The following is a 22258-nucleotide window of genomic DNA, read 5'->3' as shown; positions in this document are numbered from 1 at the left end:
CCAGGATGTGAGAGGGAGGCTTTCTGAGAGATGGATGGGAAGCCCTAAGCACGTCACTGATACATAACAGGTGCTGGCAGATGCCTTGATGCAGCTTTTTCGAAAAAGCCTGTCAACTAAACCAATGCCAGTTAAAGGAAATTATTCTAACCTATAGAATTCAATAGAGGATGAGACCCTGGGTACCTTGCCTCTACAGCTTCACAGAGGACTTGTATCCTTCCTACAGGAATCCATCAGCAGGTCTAAAGGTTTTACAGGATTATAAACTTCTGAGGAATGTTTCCATAAGGAATCCGATTGTAATTGTGGGGGAACTGAAATGAAAATATCTACGCATACTAGGCTTGGGTAGAAACCATGGCCATGCTTAAAATGTGACTTCAGTTTACAAATGGCCCACAGCTCTTTATTGACACTGTAAAGGGCTGTTGCATCAGGGTGGTTACTGATGTGTAGTGCAATCTGCAGCAAGACACTTAATGACTAAAAGCTCAAGGTGCTGAGTATACTGATTTCCCTCTGGGGCAGCACATCCATCCCTTGCACACTTAAGAAATAAAACACGGGATTTTGTGCCAGATGACCTTATTTTTCCAATTTTCTTAACCTCTCCCTTTCCTGACCAAAAAGTCCTTTCTGTGATCACCAGAGCAAGGCTTTCCTACTGTTGGTGCCTCATTTTTGCCTATCTATAAAAGTACACTGCAGCAGTTCCCTGCCTCAGAAAGGGTTTTTTGAGACAAAATTAATTCATGTTTGTGAGGTGCTTTCGAGGTCTGTGGACCTGACTGTGCTTTACTAATGTGGGCAGTCATTATTTCTGTTCTATAGAGAGGAAAACCAAGATCTAGTTCAGTTAAAACAGCTTGTTCAGGATCACAAAGCAATTTAGGAGCAGAACCACAAATAGAGCCAAGTCTTTTTACTAGCAGTCAAATGTGCTATCCACGGGGCTACCTATAATGTCTAATTATTTTTCTAAGGGTAGGAATGGAAAGATCTCAGCCTGATTCCAAAGTCCTGATGAAAATGAAAAGGAAATTCAGGAAAGATTGACTCACAGTCATTGCATTCTCTTAGCATCTCTCTTAGTGTATGTTTAAAATGAAATTAATAAAATCCCCTGTGGATGGAGATGAAGCAGAGCCTTCGCCACAGATTGTGCATTAATTTGGTATCCTTCTGATGCTTTGAATGGTTCTGTGCCACATATGAAAAGGCAAAGCCTGGCTGTTGGCTTATGTGGGATGCACAGGGTGCAATGTTTTAGGCTTCAGATGCTGAATACAGCTTATTAGAGGGCCACATGTGCACAGAGGCTAATGAATTTGCACGCTTGCAGCAAGCGGCTGTATCTTTCTTGAAGCCTTGCCTATTCTTTGGCGTGCTTTCAAGCTGAGGCTACTGTTTAAATGTGTGGACATTCAAAGGCTGTGCTGGGAGGCTCGATGCTGCCAAGAACCTCGTGGAAGGAATAACAATCTCAGCAATTAGCAAGCTCCCCCAAACCCCCGCCCTGCCTCTCTTGGTGTTACGGGCAGGGGAGGGAATAGGGGTGAGCTGGCAGTGGTTGTTCCTTTGCAGGGATTCAGGCAGTGGGAATCAGAGAGACCGACCTGTCAGTGTAGAGGGGACAGTCTGACAAGTGAGCACTGGCAAAACTTGGAAGTGGAGGTAGCCTGTAGTATTGCCACCCAATAGATGTGACCGAAAGGATGTTCCAGTGATCAGTAGTGGTATATAATTAATAAAAGGAAGGTCAGAATAAGGAAACACAGAGAAAATATTAGTCTTGGACTGAGCCTAAGTATTACATATAAAAACAACATTAATCTTTTCATTTTCGAATAAATAGAATAAATGTAGCAATGTAATGAGTATAACTCTTTTCTCAGCTGGGATAAAGTGCTTGGCGTGTGGTACATGGGATAAAGTCCTTGGCATTGTGCAGTGGAGTTAGTCTTCTGTGCAGAGTATCTATTTGGTGTCCATGGTTCTTGCAACTTTGCAGCCTATAGTGTGATTCTGTGTGTCAGTCTGCACACTAGATCTGGTGGCGTAAAAACATTTACTGTGTACAAGACTAACAGGAATACCAGATATTAGATTCACAGCAGATTTATGGTCAGGTCCTCTATGAGGTACCTGTAACACACTTTGCATACCTGTATATCTATAGTCCCGTGTTCATATACACTTAACATGTGCAGAAATAAGTAGACTTCTACCACAAGCTTAAATGCTATGTAGGTCTTCAATTATATAGCAGTAAGGCCATCATCACAAGGCTACGAGGGTCTCAGGGATTATTTACATTTCCATTGCAGAGCTGAAAGCAAGCTCTAGCCCCAGCTCTGCATGGGGTGAGAAGCACAGCCAATGCCAGCCGTGCTTCCACAGAAAATATCGGCAATGTCTGTGGTCTCCCCAGATGAATGTTGCATGCTATGGCCATGCTTAGTGCTCAAGGTATGTTGAATGCAGACGACTGTTTGCTACACTAGTTCGTTTAGGAAGGGTGGACATATCAGGAGCACTGAGTGAGAAGTTCTTGCTTGAGAAAGAGAAACGAGGATTGAGGGAGACAGCCACCACGCTTGCCCCAGGGCTGTGGTGCTAGTCCAACCTGCCTTTCATCCTGTCCCTGCCTCGCTGTGACGTGCAGTCCTAGGACTATAAATGCTTCTTGTGAGGCCAAGTATAATTTATTGGTTGTTAAGGAGAATAATAACCTTTGTTAGTGAAGTATATAGCTCTGGGTTAATCATCAGCAATAGTAGTTGGTAATGATACTTACAGATTAATTTTTTATTTTTTCTGGCTGGTGCTGTATTTAGATTCAATTCAGTTCTTCCTTCCTTCCTTCCTCTGTGAAGTCAAAACCTGCTTTTCTGCTGTCGGCAGCAGGGAGGTGTGGTGGGAGAGCTGCACAGGCTCCTGGGGGGGCTCAGGTCACTAAAATGCCCTTTCTTTGCATCAAGGATCAAAGGAGCGATAGGCAGATGCAGAGTGTCCAGCCCCATTTATCTCTGCCAGATGGTGCTAAAATACTAGTCCGGAGCACATGTTGCTTCTATTCAACTAAATACTTGTGCCATGCTGTGGCCTCTCTGCCTCTAAACCAATGAGCCTCGGCCAGCAAAATCCCAGCAGCAAAGGCCCCAGCATCCCTTGCCTAAGCCCCTCTCCACGGCTTGTAGAAAAGCAGAGAAATTAAACTAGGAAAGCTCACAGCTCTGCGGGGCGAGATAATAGTGTACAGGAAAGGGAGGAAGGGGTTAAATAGGGTTTAGCACACACAAAAAGTAAATATTTGAGGCAGAAATGCAGAAAGAAAGAATAATAGAGAGAGAAGGGCAGGAGGAGGAAGCAAGAAGTGTAAAGAGAAGAAGAAGGAGCATTATATTCTTCCAGAAAACAAAGGGATGGTTGTATGAGAAAAGCATTGGGGAAGCGCTGGGAAAATGAGGATTGAGCTCTGCACAAACTTTCTGTCTGACACTGGACAAGTCAATCTCTCTGTGTCTCAGTTTGCAAAGGCTACAATGGGAATAATAGAGTCTCCTTTGTTCTGCCTTTCTCTGCTCACATCTGACGTCCCTTCTGTTTATAAGTTGTACAAAGCCAAGATGCTACCATACTGCAAACAAAAATAAAATCCACTGAGGGTTTGGTGGGGGTGGTGAAGAGGTGGGAAGGCAGATAGGCTATGGTAAACCTTGGGGATAACTGCTCCAAAAACTGGCGGGGGGTGGGGGAGAATACAGGAGAGGCCTTTACTGAGGGAAGAAGAAAGAAACAATATGGACCAGATTAATCTTGCTGTTGCCTCCTGGACTCCAGTAGAGTTCCTCGAGGGATGGGTTTAGCCCAAGGAGTTCAGTTTTGTTTGGTTAAAGAAACTTTGTGCCAAAGTTTTTAAATAGTCGAATCTGTTCTGAGAACTATGAGAATGTGGGCTGCCTTTCCTGAAACGTTGCATGGGACTTGGGATGAACAACTCCTGCTGAAGGCATCAGGAGCCAAGTGATTAAGCCCCATGCAGTGCTGTGACAGGAGGCCTTCTTCTTGCCTACGCATACTTTTTTAAGTATAGAAAGTATTTCTATATTTCCAGCAACTGATCTTTATTTGAAGCCAAGAACTGTATTTTTCAGATTAGAACTGAAGCTTTTCTAGGAAAAGCCACTCTGGAGCACACCATTGGTCCATCCACCCCAAGACACCCCACACATTGGTCCATCCACCGCAACAGAGGCCCTGAACTCTGCTTTAAAGAAAAAAAAAATCCTAAAGCCCACAGGGCTTTCTCCAGGGATAATTTGTATTTCACTCCAAGAGTTAGAGTTTGGCTTTCACTTCAAAGCCTGTAGGCTTATATTCTTTCCAAAGCTATTGCTTATTTTATTAATCTTTACAGTTCCCTGGAGATGTTTGTTGTTTGCAGATCTGTAACCTGTTCGGGAAGCCCCTTGAGCTGCTGACCTCTGCATCCTGTGGCAGCAAATTCCCCAGGTCAACCGGGGCATTTGTCCGGGGAAAAAGGAGGGTTTTTTTTTCTCAATTTCAGGTTTGCTGCATTTAACATGGAAGCATGCCTTAAGCTTCCCATCTCACCCAGCTGGCTTCTCATTACAGCATCTTGCCTAAAACTGTGAGCTGCTTCTGCAGTGCAGAGAATTCTTGCTAGGAGATGAGCTGTGCATGTGCGGTGCTGCTTTGCGGTGAAACGTGACTCAACCATACTGAGGATCCACTTTTTTAATTTTTCAGTGCTGCCAAGATTACAAGAATACATTATTCTGTCAGCTGCTTCTGCAGACATGGTGTGTTTTCGTCTCGTGTCACTGGAGTAATAAAAGTTTGAGTCCCTGCTGTGTGAATAGCACACTAAGCCAGGACATGATAAAGGTGTGAGGGGCTTCAGGGTGGCTGTGACGTGGCACCATACTCTCTGTGCCTCTCTTTTGGTAAAGAGGCAATTGCAATCCTCAAGCTTCTTTGCAGGCCATGGTGAAACTTTCAGGTAGAAGGGAAAGAGCAGCATTGTTGTATAGTCACATGGTTATGATGATGGTGAACTGGCAGACCGGTGCATGGGCAGTGGGCAGAATGGCTCAGTGCCCTTCCTTCATCTGTTTGTCGGCCCTTGTCCTGCTGCTGCAGAAGGGCTTGGTTGTTACAGGGGTAGGAGAGAGTTGTAGGGCAGGATACAAAGTACAGCCTTTGTCATTGTCTAGTAACAAACTGTCTAGATGCTTGTGTAGCTGGGGCTCTGCAGCAAAAAATAGATGGTGCTATGCAGACATGGCTTTGGATCCAGCACGCAAACAACCAAAATAAGTGTATTAGAAACAGCTGGGGAACAGGATGAAAATGAGCATTATTAGGGATATCCTTATAATAACTTAGGGAATGGGGAGTGTATAATTTCTGCATTGGGTCTTCCTGGAGATAGATTTGCTGTTGCTTTTGGAGCCCTTATTACAGCCATTGGTTTTCCCATTTATGCATCCCTTTCCCCAGCTCTTGCTGGAAAACCTGACAGCAGGCTCTGACATGTAGCTGCTAATGCAAAAATATTGTCAGGAGCTGGAGTGACCCCTGAAAGTGGTGGACATGGCCTCATCTGTGGGTCATGAACTGCCACTTTGGTGAGCACGTACATCATCCAGAGCAAGCACATTGCTTTAGCCACTGATCTGCCTTTAAGAGTTTCCTTCCTCATCCCCAGGGAAGTTTTGCAGCTCTTGGGAGTTTTTGTCGATTCCTTGGCTGTAGAATGGACTCACAGTTTTCTAATTCATTCACCATTTTGGAGTGTGACTGACCTGTCCTGGGAGATACTGAGAAAGGCAAAGATACCTTCCAGCAGCTTTTGTGTCTTTTCTTGCCACTCTTATGCACAGTCAGGACATTTGGGCTGTTAGCAGTGAGCCGCTTGCCTGCAGCCTGCTGTAGCTCAGAAGATGACTATCTTTGAGAGTCATACATTTTTCTCCTGGTCTCCATGCATATTACCTCTGTATGGAGGAGGTGCAGTCCTTCCTTGTGGAAGAGTGTCTGGAATTGTCCTTCAGCCCGCAACTATAGTGGGCTCTTGCTAAGATGTCCTTATTGTGTGTTTTACATGTATGACTACACACCCACTGACATTCTTTTGGTAATATTCACTAAGATTTCAATTGTATAATGTCTACTGCACGGTTAAGCGCCTAAGAATTCACTTTGCTGTTTCCCTGGCAAATTTAGCAAATACTGGCCAAAACTCAGCTTGCACTGATGCTGCTGATCTTTGCAGCTGGAGAAATTTGGCCCAGTACTCCAGTGTCTTAGAGCCATCATGATGTGTCTAGTACGCTGACTGTTCTCGTTTGTTTCACGGTTGGATGAGATGCTTATATACAAAGCTGCTTAAATTCCAAGTGTTGCCTGTGACTGAATGGTTCCTACCTTTGATGTGAGAGCTAGCCACAGCCTGGGAGCCGAGAAGTTATTCTAGTTAAGAGGAGAAGTTAAAGAGCAAAGTCTTGGATATTTAACATAAAGTACACAACGTCCTGCTTAGAACACAGAAAGTTCAGCAACCAAGACTAGTTTCCCTGGTCCAAAAACACTTTACTGAGACAGAGTACTCTTTAGGGATCTCTCAGGGCCATGCTCTTGGAATGCTCAGGGCCAACACTTGGAATTTAAGCAGCTTTGTATATAAGCATCTCATCCAACCGTGAAACAAACGAGAACAGTCAGCGTACTAGACACATCATGATGGCTCTAAGACACTGGAGTACTGGGCCAAATTTCTCCAGCTGCAAAGATCAGCAGCATCAGTGCAAGTTCAAATTGCAGTTACATTGGTCTTGGCCTTGCATTGAATTACCTCACTCCTTTGTGTGTTGATTTTCACAAGCGTAGGCTTAGCTGGTGAGCTTGCTCATCTTCTGGAGGTGAGTGTTGCGGAGGTGACACCCGAGAGCATGTGGGGACACAGAGAAGTAGTTGTAGCCATTTGGCACCATTGAAGAACGCATCTGCATATACAAGACAGTCTTGTTGCACAAGCTGTCTGTGAATGGCACATGCTGCAGCCATGTAATAATAATACTTGAAGATACGCAGGTTCAGCTGCAGGTGAAAATAGCTGTTATGGTCTTCATCCTGTCTGTCTGATAGGTCTGCATGGATCAAACCACGGTACCTTTGAGGCTGTATGATGCAAGAAATAGGTGACAATATATAGGGGTGGGGTTGTCCCCATTCCCACTTTCAGACCTAGATGGTCAGGTGTCATCTGCGGTGTTCGTTGAGGAAAGTGGGATGGCTGGAGCAAAGCTGCCCTATTTCTAGTCATTCAAGAAAGGTGCTTAGTGAGAAGACTGTCTTGCCCTGGTACCAGTTCAGAAGAATGGTGGTGGCTGCATGTGAAAAGCAGAAAGCAAAACCACAGGGTTTCAAATGTGTTGTAATATTTGGTGAGCTGGAATAGATTTAAGGTTATTTTGAAGATCACTTCTCATGATGGGTATTCACTACCCAGTGATGGACGAGTTATTTTTCAGACCAATTGCAAAAAATGTCCTTCAAACCCACCTTTTGTTTTGTAGTAGCACTGATGGAATAGCAGTGTCTGGCTTGCTGTGGGGTGACCCATTACTGCTGGTCTTTTGCAAAGCTGAAAGGTGCTGCTGGTGGCTGAAACTGTCAGCAATTCTTTTCCTGAGGCTTCCAGGAGAGTAAAAATCTGGGACTTCTTTGGTGAGCTTTCAGGAGACATGAAATACTTTGGCACTTCAGGGAAGATAAATGGCCTGTGTAAGTACATTTAGCATGTAATCAAACAGCATGAATTACATGAGGATGCACCGTGGCTTCAAACGACTCTTTACCCAGGAAAAACTTTGTCTGGCTCATAAGAAGCGTGTCCTCCCTCTGAGTGCATTCCCCACCTTAAGCCTTTCCATCTCCAGCTGTGCTGTGTAGAGCAGAAAGGGAGGAAGGGGAAAAGCGTTTTTTAAGACAGCCCCTGTGCAAATCTGCCTCAAGGGCTGATCCCAAAAGGATGTGTATGGGCTGTAACATTCCCTGCAATTTTGCCTGGACTGTATTCAAAACAGTGAAGGGAGGAAGATTCTGGCTTGGTGTGCAAGCTGGGCATCTCCCAGGCTTGATAATATGTATGATCTGTGAAAAATGCAGTGGCTACTTGATGGGAAATTTGTTAACCTTTCAGAACTTTTGAGCTGATTCTCTGTGTTTTCTTTTTACAAACATATCTCTATTGTTGCTAATGCTGTTTGTGTATCAACTATTCGGGTCAGTTTCTTGGTGCTTTTATGTGACTTATAGACTTTCTCCAGTCTGATTTTGAGAAACGTGGAGTGTCTGAAGCTGGGAGCAAGGACAAGCTCTCTTCTAATGTGGGATTCCATTTTTCCTCTGTTTTGCAGGTTCTTTTCGAAATGATGGATTAAAAGCTGCTGATGTCCTTCCTATACTGAAGGAGAAAGTGGCCTTTGTGTCAGGTGAGCACATCTTTTCTAGATCCCTCCATCCCAGCATGAGACCTGCCTGCTGCATCCTGATCCTTACGGTGCTGCAGAGGCATGAGAGACCACTTTCTTGTTTGGACTTGGTAGTACTTAGCTCTTCTGCTAAGAAAAGGGCTGTGTGCAGAACAGGGCTATCCAGTAATACTCAAAGTGTTGGAAACTGGCCCATATTGATTTTCTTCATATTGTGAGAAACAGGGAAATGGGCAGTACAGGTGGGATAAAGTGCAGCTTTTCAGCTCCATCCCAGACCCGTTCTGTCTCAGCATCCAGGATGGTTCAAGGATCCTGCTTTGGGTTCAAGGTCAGTGAACACCATTAATTCCTGTTTGTAGGAAGCACCAAGACCTGTAAATCATTGGTATTTCATTTGCAATCCCAATCAACTTGCAGTTAAAAGTACCTTTGAAGCTGCATTTACATAATAACTCAGAAGCTCAAAGAACTCCTGCCATCCTGTACAAAGATTTACAACCTTTATTCAGGAGACAAGTCTTGAGGACCTGGGGGTGGATGAGGACTAGAAAATATGGAGAAGGCTTTGAGGATGGCTGGGATTATATTGTTTCTGGCATGAATTACAACTTGTCAGGGAGAGAGGGAAGAGGAGGTCTGAAGAGATCATAATCTTGCATGAAGTCACTCAAATTGGCAGCATAAAATCAGGGTATTTCCAGAGCCAGCATTTCTGATGATTGCAAACCATTCAGGCTGCTTTTGGTGATCTTCCCTGTTGCAGTGAGAAAACCTGCATTAAAAATAGCCAGCTCCCCTGTTTGCAGTCTTTGCTTTTTTGTTTCCTTTGTCCCTGCAGTAGTGCTGACTGCAGAGGGGAGGGGAGTATCAGCAAGGCCATTAAGTACCCGAACTCTTCCTCCCTGGCTGTAACCCCCCCGGGGTGCTGGAGTGGGGCCCATGAGGATGGGTCTCGCCACTCTGCTGAGCCATGGAGATGCCAGGCAGGAAAAGCTTTTACCTTGAGTAATGGTTGGTGTGACATGTCTTCCCATGTACCAACAGTTAAATGGTCCAGAGATCACGAGTCCAGTGGAGGCTTGGGCAGCAAACGATTTGGGGCTCCATAAATGCGAAACTTTCTGACCAATGACTTGGAAGTCCAGGACTTTGAGGGAAGTTTGTGAAGCACCAAAAGCCTCATGTGAAAGCCCAAGGCTATCCCAACAGTACTTGCATGCAGGACTACTTTACCTCACACTGATGTCTTATTCTGAAGGTCCTGAAATGTTTTACATGGTTGTTGGCTTTCACTGCTCCAAAGAGGGGAAACGTAGTCATAGAAACACAGCATACCTGCAGATTTGTTCACAACACAAAGTTGAACCGGGTGCTCTGGGGAAGCGAAAGAGAGGAATTTATGCGGGGACTGTACTGGAATTTAGTTCTTGGCTCCTGCTGTTGTTTCACATGGAAATGACTGCAGGATCATTTGGTAATTCGTGGAATATTTAATAATGACAACCTGTCTGGATTGTTTATATAGTCCCTTCCACTGACAGTGCCTGAGTTCAGCTCTGAGCCAGAGGGTCACACACCAAATCATCAGCTCGTTAGATGCTGTCCTGGGCCAAGCTTGCCTTATGGGGGGACCTTAAGCAGCGCCAACATGATCCCCCGGAGCTTCGCACCGTGATCTGCTGCAGGCAGGGGACAGCTTGCTCCTCATAGACTTGCCAGCCTCCAGACTTGTATCTGCTCAAAATGTGCCTATTCCTGACACAGCTAGCTGGATAGCGGTCCTAGGATTTACACCTCCTCTCCATGGCCTCCAAACACAACGGCTACGGGCAACAATTATCAGGAGCCTTTGCAGATAGAATGCTCTGAGCTTCTAGTGTCTTACTACAATAACCCCAGCATCACCCTCCAGCCCAGAGTTTAAGTACGGCCCAGTCTTCCCCTGGGATGTTGTAATAAGGCAGATTAAGAAAAGGATTTGAGCACTTCATCTGATGGCTAAGTTCTTTTTAATTAAAATGGAATGACATCCTAGAGTATGCTTTGAGCACAGAAGAGAAAATGTTTGCCAAAATAGAAAAAACAAATAGCTGGGCTTTGCAAGGTAAAAAAAAAAAAAAAATAAAATTGTTCTGTAGTTTGGACAGACTCTGGGAGCACATTGCGTTTGTAATCAGGCTTCTTCGAGGAACAGGAGAGTTTTATTGAGTCTTCTTTGGAGTTTTATACTACAGTTAATTTTAACAATAACAATACAGTAAAGTTGTCAAGGGGGTTCTCCTTACATCACCAGAATTTATCAGGACCCACACAAAAATCTCAGCTAAACATCTCAGTTACATAGTTTATTTTCTTATCGGCTGTGGCTCACCAGCTTGTTCTTTACTTCTTGAGTTGACAGGAAAGCTGCAGAGAACAAGCTTCTCCAGGCAGGGGCTGTACCATGCTTCGTGTTTCAGTGTTGTGGATGCTCCGTGCCTGGACCATGCAGAGCAGCAGGCAGAACAGGCAGGGAAGTGACACCAGGTGCTGCCTGCTCGAGAGCAGGCACAATAGGACCTGCCTGCACAGCCATGGAATCCTAGAGGAGCACTCAGACTTTCAGAAGTGCACTTAATTTCAGAGTTGAAATACAGCTTTAACTAGCTGGGCATGGATTCATCCAGCCTGAATGCTGCCTGGGGCTCTGTGCCTGGCACTCCCCCTCAGCTGGCTCAGCCAGCAGTGAGCCGCAGGCGCAGGGCTCTGCATCCGCATCCCTGCACCGGGGGAGAGTGGAGGGGTGGATAATGTTGGGAATTTTTCCTGGAACTGGTTATTGATTTCTTCCAGTGATGTCATGTATGAGCTGGACTGAACCTGAGCAAAATTCATATGTATGTGTGTCTGAACAGCACCTGAAAATCCCATTCCAGCACTTCCAAGCAGAGAGGTGGCCTGAGCAGCCGGGGGTGCCGCGCACCCTGGCCATCGCTGGCTGCCCGCTTCCATCGCTGGCCTCGTGGAAGCAGATGAAGCAGGGTGTTGGCGGGCGGGGGGGAGGCTTGTTGCCGAAACTGTAATAAAATCTTGGCTTTGCCTAGGTGGTTCGCTGTGTTGCTTCCAGCAACAGAATGGCTTTGGGAACCATTAGGGAGCGAGCTACAGGCCAGAGACTGCTTTTTGTATTCTGAGAAGGAGATGAGCACAGAGGAGAGGAAATAAAACAGGTTGTAGATTATTTTAGGTTTGTGATTTTTTGGGTTTGTTTTTTTTTTTTTTTTCAGTGAGACATGGTGAAATATTTTGGAAGCTGGGCATATAGTCTTTCCTAGGAAACACAGATGCTGTTTTAGAAGAGTGGTTTAACTTGGGATGTTGTTCAGCTGCTTGATTATATTTATAGGAGATTTCCTATTGATCAGTGCAATACAGGAGGATGTGTGTGAAGCTCTCAGGGGAGGGAAGGAAGCCTGATAGATTGTTCTTTTCCCTGCATGGAGCTTTTCATGCATTTAGGCTGTGAAAAGCTTGTTAATTGACTAATGCTGTGGATCTCACTGAAAGCATTTGCCCTTTCCCTATGTCCCACCCAGAAATGTTTCTCAGGATCCTTCCCAGTACTTCCCGTTACCTGGAGGGCTCAGAAGAGTGGCAGCGCGTGGGCTCCCGCCTGTCTCCCAGGTACTGTCTGCTCATCTGCCGAGGCAGGAGTACAAAGGAGGAGGCTGGCCAGGTTTCTGAGAGGGTGGTTGAGCATGGAGGAATCAACAGCAAAAGGGTGTAATAAGCTGACGATCTGCTGCAGCTGTGACAAGCAGAGCTCCCAACGTGTGTTCAGCAAAGCAGGAGGCTTTTCCTGTGGTTTTCTGTGGACTTTGGGCAACAGAAGGCGTGGGACAGGGAGAACTGGATGCGGTAACAGTTGGGCCATCTCCATCCTCCAAAAGCCCACTGTCCCCAATCCCACATGTTTCAGAAGCAGCCCATGGGCTGGGTCACAGTGACATCTGAGCCTGGATGAGAGCTTGCAGGAAAAACAGATTTCCTGAAAGGTCTTTCAGAGGAGGAATTTCAGTGTAAATACATGAAATGAAAGAACAACTTTGCAATTAGTTTTCACTAAATTTAGGCAAGCAGGATCAATTGAAGAGGAAGGTTCAGAGGGGAAGACACTCACCTTCCCAAAAACTTGTCTGCAGATGCCACAGGTCATTACAGGCCAGAAGTACACATGACCACATGTGGAGGGGTATGTTTTTTCTTTTTCTGCGATGGATGCACTTCACTCTTCAGAGAAGGAGTTGAAATTAGACCCCAGGGCCCTCTGGGAACAGGAAGAGTTCAGATCCAGGTTTCAAGGGGTCTCACATGCTGATTTGTAGACAATGGAAATTCTATTGGTTTGGGAATAGAACTAACCAAAATATTTAATTTTTGAATGACGCAAGCATTTTGTATTTGCACCAAAAGTTTTGATTTGAATTAAAAGTATCCATTCTCCTCTTCCTCTGGAATGGAAATTTCAAATGAAACATCAACAATTCTTCTATATTTTGTTACAGAAAAATGCCTTCCTTTTTATACCATTCCCTGATGTAGTTTGAAATCAAAGGAAATGCCAAAAAGATGAAATACACTATTAGAAAAACATAGCATTGCTTGACTATTGAATTTTCTTAGTGGTTTTGGGCCATCATGCTTTCCTCTAGAATTTGCTGCTGCGGTGATGCAGATTTTTCTTTGAAGAAGAAAATGAGGAAGTTTAGACTGTAAAGTTTCCAGGTCTTTTGATGAGGCCTGAGCCTGCTGGGGTTTTGTTGTTTGGGGTTTTTTTTTGGTTTTTTTTTTCCTTTTGTTTTTCAAGTGTTAGGTCATTTTTGAGGCTAGAGGAGAGTCTTTACCTATGGGGACTGTTTCAATCTCCTCATTGGGACTCTAAGGTTAAAGCAGAAATCAAAATGTTTCCTGGGATGTCTGATTTCATTTACAGGTTGTAAATGTAGTATGCAGAATCAATTACCGTGTTTCTTTCCGTATGTTTTAACTGTAGCCATGGACTAAATTAAACAGTTTCTGTGGATAATACCTAGTTAATGCCAGCACTTACTGTCCTGGCACTTGGACACCAGCAGCTTGCCAAGATCCACCAATATCTCCTTAGAGCAGGGAGATTTCATCTTTATGTACTCCCTTAATTAGCATGTGTGAGAGTAGTGATGCAACCTGTGCTGCCTTGTGGAGAGGCAGGAGGGTTCAAGTGCCGTACAGAGCTGGGCAAAAAATCAACCCAATCAAAATTTCTATCCAAAAAGACTTGCAAGAACATTTGGGATCACAAGTCATCGATTGAATGTCATCCAAACGCACTGGACTCTGACCACCTCCTGGTCAACGGGTCCCTGTATCCCGTTACATAGGTATAGCTTCTCATTTAAAGACGGGGACTTTCAAAATAACGATAAGAGGAAGGAACTGAGCCTGTGAAGCAAGAAGATATGTATACATTCCATCCTGTTCCAGCTCACTGGGTTTTCTTGTCCTTAAGGACACTGAGCTCCATGCATATCTCAGCAAAAGTCTCATCTTCATTTACGCAGGCGGTCGAGACTGGTCCTTATACAAAATCAAGACTAGGAGCTTATAAATCAATATAAGGACCCAGGGAGGTGACTGTAGCACCTGAAATAATATGATAACAACCAAAAATATTGGTCATTTTGCAGTAAGGTTTGCTCTTCTGTCCCACTAATAAGTCATCACCTCTGAAAACTTCCTTATTTCTATGAAAGTGCTTTGGTTTGTAGGCTTATGGCTTTTTCCAAAGGAATCAATTTTAACTGACAAGAAGCACTGAAATTCAGAACTGGACATTGTCTCTGAGTTAGCAATGGTTGGTTCTTCTAATACTTTTTTTTTTTTTTTTTGTGGGAAAATAAAGGCTATTTGAAATGGAAATACTTAGCTGGAATGTGCCATTTCAGAAAAAATGTCATCCGCCAGTGTTTTCCAGCTCTAGGCTGGATTTCTTCTTAAAACCAGAGGGGAAAAAGCCTTCCTAATAGCAATTATGGAAGTCCAATAGCTTGAACTCTCCCCTGAACTTTCATTAATTTGCAGGATCCGCTACTTGGCTGCAGCTACCAAGGACTAACCTGCTGGGGATGTGGTGAACCTGAGCAGCCAGTTATATTAAATCAATATATCATATATTTAATTTTGATGATGAACATCAGAAACATTGCCGTTTCTCTGTGCTTATCTCAAATGAGGAGGAAAAACTGTGTGATCAGGGTGAATATGGCCTCTCGTTATTTCTCCTTATTCTGTACAGCTTCTAATGTTACGCCCAGTGGCCTGAGTTTAGGGTGCCTGTCAGTACCACCAGCAGCATGACTGGCATCACCACATGCTGTTTTGTCCCCTTTCCTCCTCCAGTGGCAAGAGGGTGTGCAGTGGGGTGTTTTGTTTTGAAGATTTGGTGTTTATTTTGTTCAGTTCCTCTATTATTTTTTTTTAATATATACAGTTATTCCCATATGTCTTCAATAGAGGGCAAGATTAAAACCTGATTTGCAGCTGGGCAAAAGGCAGCAAGTTTTGTATAGGTGTGAGTAAGGGTCAGTGTTGAAGAGGAGGGTACTGATGCTCCCTCAATAATTCACAGCAAAACACCTTCTTCCAGAGGAAGAAACACGCTCCTCTGAACTCTCTCTGGAAGTTTTGCCTTTCACGAAAAGCAGATCTTCCTTGGTTTTAATGAGTCTCACTTGTCCAAGTAAACATTTAAAATTAAAGAAGTCTCCCAAAATATTTGCATAAGTCAGCAGAGGTGTGTTACAAGCCACAACATGTGGTCTTTTCAAATCCATGCAGTGGCTCTGAGTGACTGCAGAGTAAATCTGCCTGGTGGGAAATGGGCACATTTCCTACAGTGGTTGTGCGGAGCGTGCTGTCTGCAGCCTCTGATCTGCTCTGCCAAGGGATCTTCTGGTGGGAACATACAGGCCTGGTTTTGCATTTGATAACCCTAAATGTAATGTTGCAAGTGTTGGCCATTAGGCTTTGATTCAGGCAGTTGACTCTGGTATAGGGTGCTGCGAAGAGCAACACGCTGGAGGATCAGGCTTTGGTAGCTGCACTGCAGCTGTGTTAATTTGCAGGTGGGATTGTTGTGGGAGCTTAAATTTCCATCATTGTTTGACTAGAATCACCTGCTTTGTAACCAGCTAAATTTCAGGGCTGTCACACAGGTAGTTCTATATATGACCCTTACAAGAAATTAGCCCCTCTTGAAGCTGGAGGAGTTTTAGTATAGGGGTCTGTTCACAGGAGGTCTGGTAGCAAGCAGGCTCTCACAGAGCTCAACTATGGTAGGGAAAGGAATATTATTTTAAGACTCTGGATACAAATTCCTTGATACTTGGCTTTCCTAGGAAGTCTGTCAATTAGATTTAGAAATCCAGAGCACATTGTTTGCCATTTTATTGAGGCGTCCGACATCAGCTGAGCTCATTCTGTCTCCTAGTTCTCATCATTGTCATTCATTTTTTCATGATATTTTTGGACTGAAATACCTTTTTGAGGAGTATTTCAGCTCCTCTGGAAACTCACTTATGGTCTCAGCAGAGTCTGCCACATCAGGATTGATCAGCTTATGATCTGCAGGAGTCAGATGAAGCAGAGTATTCATTTGAACTGCAGTAGACATCTGGACGGAGGCCAGAGACACTAAGTACTACTGTCTCCATTGCTGATGTGTTGAAGGACCTTAGACAAGGTACTCAGGAGCCTTTATGTGTGTGGACATTTGTTTTTGTCTATGGTTAGGCCTTGTGAATTTGTGCTTATAGAGTGCAAAAGGAAGCAGAGGACGTGAGTCCCTTAAACAGAGATAAATGCAAGCAGGTAAGTATCATGATAGAATGGCTGACAGAACTGGAGAGATGCAGCTTGAAAACAGAGCTCGATAAAATCATTATCTGTCGTATGCAAGAAGTCTGCATTAAAGGAAACTGATAATTTCCTGTCCTAAACAGGATTACACAAAGCTGGAAATTCAGCTTTTTGTGTATTGTCAGGAATGGATGCGCCTCAGGACTTGAAATTGGGAAGGCCTGCATGCAGAGTTCACATTAATAACAATCTGGGCTGGCCAACGTCTTGACTTACCTGTGGGCAGAAACATTTGAGCCCACCACTGAGACGGTTGTCAGTTCAGGCAGCTGCCAGGACAGGGACTTGTGACCAGAGTCCCCTTCCTCTTGCTTGCAGGCGTCTTTAATGTTTTCTTTTAACGTGGTATGCATCACGATGCCTTGTGCCATCACTGCAATATCCCCTGTATGATTTGTGGAGGAAAAAAATCTGTAATTCTGCTTCTGGGAACAAGTGTTGAATTTCACAATGGTTTCTGTATAGGCTAGAAGGAAGGGAGATGGGAAGAACCAACAGGCAAGGCCATCAACAAAGGATTTTGTAGGAGGAATGAAAGACATGGATGGCTAAATACTTGTTCTCAGTACTTTGTGCCCTGAAGAACATGTGTTTTCCTGACTCCTTTTTCCAGAGCACTAATAGCTAGACCATCTGTTTGCGCCTCTAAATCAGAGCAAAGCCCGTGAAAACCCACCTTGAAAGACAATTTGAAATTATCAGCTGTTTGTTTTAGCATTTAATAACTGTAATCAGCAAACCTAATGACATGTTTGATTATTTCATCCCATGTCTGGGAGCCTGGTGGGAGGCAGGAGATGGGACATATTGATTAGAGCAATTGAGACTCTTTCATGTTTTATTTTCTTTTAAAACAAAGTGCCGGGTATTTCTCTGAAAAGACTGTTCATGTAAAAATGGTGTTGAGACCATGGCCAACTTGGGGCAAGATTAGCCTCTGTGGGTGGAATACTAACAAGCAGAGACAGAGTTTCTGTAATGTTTTTAGTTGCTGACTTTTAGCTTAAGCACTATGAAGCTCTAACACAGTGGACTAAGAGTCAGAAGACCTCATTTCTACTCCTGGTTCTTCAAGTAAATTGCTGTGGGATCCAGGCTGAGTTTCTTCCCCTCGCTGTACCTCACTAGTCCCCTCAGTAAAAAAGGACATAACAATAAAGAAGAGGAAAGGTATAAACACCCTGTACAGCCAATGCCAAAAGACTTTTTTCTCTTTTAGTGGCTGTTACTACCACTCTGGAGGCTCTGTTAGAGGAGGTGAGGGTCCTAATACAGGCATGTTAGGCATCTAAGGTTCGATGGTGGTAATATCCCATTTGGTTTGCCTAGAAAAGCTGAGATTTGCTTTATAAAGTGCAATGCAAAAGTCACATAGTATTTAAGAGAGTATGAACTCTGCAAGTCTCATGGCGAATTAAGCATACCATGGTTTGTTCTGGAAGAAACCTGATGTTTCTTTGTACAGGCTCTTCATAAAATTGTGAATTATGCAGGCATTCATAAAAATTAGGGATTGCTCATGAATAATTTGGAAACGAGTGAAGGTTTTTAATATGTATGATGCACTTGTAATAATAATTTCACCCTATTGCTCAAGCATAGAGCAATACTTTTATCATAAATGAGAAACATTTGTTTCTAATCTTCACATTTCTTGATATTTGCCCCATGTCTCCTTGTTCTTCTGTGTCATAGGACCAGAAGGAATCAGTCCAGGCACTCATTTTTCCTTCCATCATCCAGAAACCTCCAAGTGGGTCATCGTGTAACCTTCCTCCTCCAGTGAGAATTAACCCATTTTCTCTGGTCTGTCCTGGTAACTTCTGACTTTGTGCTAGAGCCTTATTTATCCTGCTTCCCTGAGGACAGTTTAGATGAGCTGTTGAGGGACAATTTTTATCCTGAAGCAAAGACAGGACAGGAATGTTCTGGACCCTGTTTCCTTTTCTGTAGCTGCAAATCTTGTGTTGCTGTTAGTAAAAGGGTCAAGAATTTTCCGATTTAACTTCTTCAACCTACCGGAATTTAGATATTTAATTTTGTAATATTTTTTTTGGCAGAGCTCACTTCGGTGGAACTGTGGGTGGGAAGTAGGTCCCTGGCCCAGCTACACAATTTTTGGTTTACCAAGCTGAGGTGAATGAGCAGCATCAGTGTGATCAGGGCTGCTGGGCTGTGGGAAGCTCATGGCCCTTCATGGGTGTTTCATATCTTGGGGAATTAATTATATGTATGGGCATGGGTGTCTCCTGATCTCATCTCTCAGTGCTTTTCCACTTTGTAGAAATATTTAAATAACTGAGAATGGAGGAGGAAAGGGAGCCTGACTGAGTAGCGGGTAGCATGTTCTTCTGGGATGCAATTCAAGTTCAGGTCTGTGCTTCAGTGAATATCTGGAAGCTTTTGAAAGCCTTGGTTACATCTTGATATGACGGGAAATTTTTCAAAACCTTGAAAAGCTTCCTGTGTTGAAAAAATATTTCCCTTCAGCTTTAGTTACTAGATTGGTTTGCCGTTCTATAGGCTGGCTTCTTTTCTGTTGGACACATCATGCATGATATAATGGTTTTGGCATTGTTACGGTTTGTGAAATAATCTCAACAAATGTGCTTAAAGTGAGGAAATTTTTTATACATATATATGTATATAGGTCTGAAAATAAAAATGAGCTTATTTCCTTGTGAACTGAATCCTTGCTACATTACACCCCCATTCTCATGCTCTGTGGCAGAGGCATGAATCAGCCAAGGTGATGCTGAATTCCCATGGACCTTCCTCACCTTTGCAGTGTGGAGCTGAAGACAAACATCAGCCAGTGAGATTTGGATGAAGGTTAGGCAGGACAGGTTTTGTACTCCATAAGTATCCCTGGCATCTCTTGTTTGCCTCTCCATTTATACCACTGGACAGATCAGAAATGACCTGGCTCCAATGAAGAGGTGCATGATGTAACCCTTGGGGTATATAGGATCTGTTGAAAACTCTGGGATTGATGAACTGTAACACAGGGTGGAACTGGCATCTCTGTCTGTATAGATGAAGTTTATGTAACAAACTAACATGTACAGTCTGTAGTGCTGTAGAAAACTCTTTAGACAGGACAGCAATTTTTTAAAAAATATACATACATACATACATACATATAAAATATATATATTAACTACATTGCTATTTTTAGCTGCTTCTTTGTAGCTCTGGTCATGTAGAGAGCCACTTGGTGCTAGAAGGTGAGCTTGTGCCTGTTGTGGCCACAACTGAATGGACAGTTTCAAAATAAAATGGACAAGGGGGTATGTTGTCAGATGGGAGCTGGATCTACAAGTGCCTTCTCTTTTCTGTCAGGAGGGCCAGCTGGAAAACCTGTGCCTTGGGGTACATGGGTGTATCTCATCAATTTGGTTTCTGGTTGGTCCACCTGCAGGAACTCCTGTTGTATGAGGCGTGTCCTTGAGTCCTGATCTAAATTCTGCCCAGAGCAAGTCTTTGTCCTGTGGTGATTCAGGATACCATTTCTCCAAGTACACGTGTGCTCTCCTGCTGATCCTACTCTTACAGCAGAGCCGCTTAGAACTCTGCCTTCTGAATTAGGGTGTTTAGAACCCCTACGGAAGTCATGGCCCCACAGAGTGCAGGTGTCTTGTGTACAATTGTGACAATTGCTGTAAAAGATGAAGTGCCAGAAACTGGCAGTTTAAAGAGAGTGGATTTTAGGACAGGAAAGCTACAGGGGAAAAAAACAAAAATCATTCAAATTGCCAACAGCACTCTATAAATAGAAAGCATAGGAGGCATGAACTTCTAATCAAATTTTCAATTTCTGATGATCTGCCAGATAGATTAGAACATCTTACTGCATAAACATTACCAGGATACATCGCTTCTAACTGATGGGACATTGTGAAATATCTGGACAGGAACAATACAACTCACTGAGTACCAGTGAAAAATAGTTTTACTTTCTTGGCGTTAACAGTTTAAAACTATCCTCAAAGTAGGATTTTATTAGCATTGCCTGCTTGGATTTGCAGTTATATTGGATTTGATGGGATTAGGTGAGAGTCAGAAGAAATGCTAGTAGCAAATTTTTTTGTGTGTTGTTTTGTTTTGGTTTTATTTCCCCCCTTTGGAGCTCCAGCAAATGCGAGCATGTCTTTCTCAATTAGGCAAGCATGAAAGCTACAAAGAGTGCACGGGCTCTTGAATGTGCTGTAATTTGTGTTTATCAATTTGGTGCACATAGTTTTTTTGACATGTGCTTCCTGCCTGATTTTCTAACAATCCTTTATTTTCCGCAGGTGGCCGTGATAAACGAGGTGGTCCTGTCTTGACCTTCCCAGCCCGCAGCAATCACGACAGAATAAGGCAGGAAGACCTTCGGAAACTTGTGACTTATTTGGCCAGCGTGCCAAGGTAAAGCTAGAAAGAAAACACTTCAAAGCTCAGGGTGGATGGGTGGGTGGGGAACTTGTTCTTGGCGGTTGCCGATTTCCAAGTATTAACATTTAGTACCTTCAGTTCTTGGGATGGAGGAACAGAAGTTTTCACTTCCTCCTCCTGTGTATGCTCTGATGGTTTTTGTTGCACACATAGCAGTGCAGGAGCCCCAGCATGGAGGCAGTGTGAGCAAACTTGGGCTTCAGGCTCGTGACGGCAACAAGGAGCAGCTCTCGTTCCCCATGTTTCTGTGTGGCACTTACAGAGTGGAAAAGGAGGAGAGTGCTTAGAGGTCTGCAGTTAAATATAGCAAGCTGGAGAGAGCCTGCTGTGTGCTGTTGCTTTTTTAATACCTTGTAGGAGGTTCAGGAGAGCTGGGGTAGGGGATTGTAGTTGCTGGGGAGGAAAGCCTGCCCTGTGCAAGGAGGCAGATCTTCCTGTTCCAACACTTTCCAGAGCTTTCTCCAGGCTCAGGAAGGAACATGGTTGGACTAAGGGGGAAGCTTTCAAAGAAAGACATTTCAAATAGTTCTACGTGTAAACCAGCACCTTTTCCCGCATTAGTGCCTGTGTCCCTCCTCCAACATGCAGGTCCCCATCCCTTTCCCAAGAATGCTGGGGGAGAGGTCTGTTGCTAGTGCATATTCATCTTTGCAAGCTGTGGGACACAGTTTATAGGGCTCAGTGCCCAGGCAGGTATTTCTGAGCCAATGTTTAATGCCTCTGAGAGTACAAGGCTATGTGCATCCTCATCCAGCTTCCTTTCCCTATTTTCAAGCTTGCCAAATATATTTACCCAGTAACAACTGCACTGGTTATTGAGACAAATGTTATCACAGGGCAAGCGAGCAGCTCAGAAAGGATGTTCAGTATTGCAGTAACACACCCTGTGCCACCTGGATGCTCCTTCTTTTTGAACCCAGTGTATAACCAGTTAAACAGTGCTCATCTTTTTGCAAAACATGAAGTTAAGACCTGAAGGGCAGAGGGTTTGACTGTGTCTGGAAGTCAAGAGGTAAGGAAGGGTCTCAGAAACGCACTCAGTTCCTAAACGTGCAATATGCAGAGAACAATGGTCCCATGTTTGGTATGGAAGAGAGTTGAGAGCAGTTTGGAGACTCATCACTTGGCTGCAGAGAGCAAGGGACAAACTCAGCAGTGTGCCAGATCTGCCAGTGCATGTTTCCTGGACTTCACGAGTCCTCTGGCAATACAATTTTTGCTGAGTTGGACTTCTGCTCATCAAGGTTTTACTAATAAGCTGAATTGGTTTGCTTTTCTCCCCATCCTCTCCCCTTTTTTCCTCTAGCCAGCTCTATTTTCAACCATATTGTGTGAGAGATTAAGGACATGCTGCGGGG

General features: G+C 44.0%; 1 protein-coding gene across 8 annotated transcripts in view; it reads left to right on the top strand.

Annotated features, from left to right (window-relative positions):
• Positions 1–22258, top strand: part of KALRN (kalirin RhoGEF kinase) — a 528347-nt gene that overhangs the window by 159357 nt on the left and 346732 nt on the right. For all 8 annotated transcript variants that reach the window (XR_005829443.1, XR_005829442.1, XM_040604676.1 and 5 more), the window contains exons 2-3: positions 8451–8525; positions 20759–20873. Coding sequence is in view for 6 of the 8 variants with exons in the window: in XM_040604676.1 (XP_040460610.1) it covers positions 8451–8525; positions 20759–20873 (190 nt within the window). In the remaining 2 variants the exon portion in view is untranslated. The remainder of the gene's footprint in view (positions 1–8450; positions 8526–20758; positions 20874–22258) is intronic.

The sequence above is a fragment of the Falco naumanni genome, chromosome 8, assembly GCF_017639655.2.
Source record: "Falco naumanni isolate bFalNau1 chromosome 8, bFalNau1.pat, whole genome shotgun sequence".
NCBI classification, from domain to species: domain Eukaryota; kingdom Metazoa; phylum Chordata; class Aves; order Falconiformes; family Falconidae; genus Falco; species Falco naumanni.
Note: the sequence above shows the minus strand (reverse complement) of the source record. Positions and strands in the feature narration are given on the sequence as shown.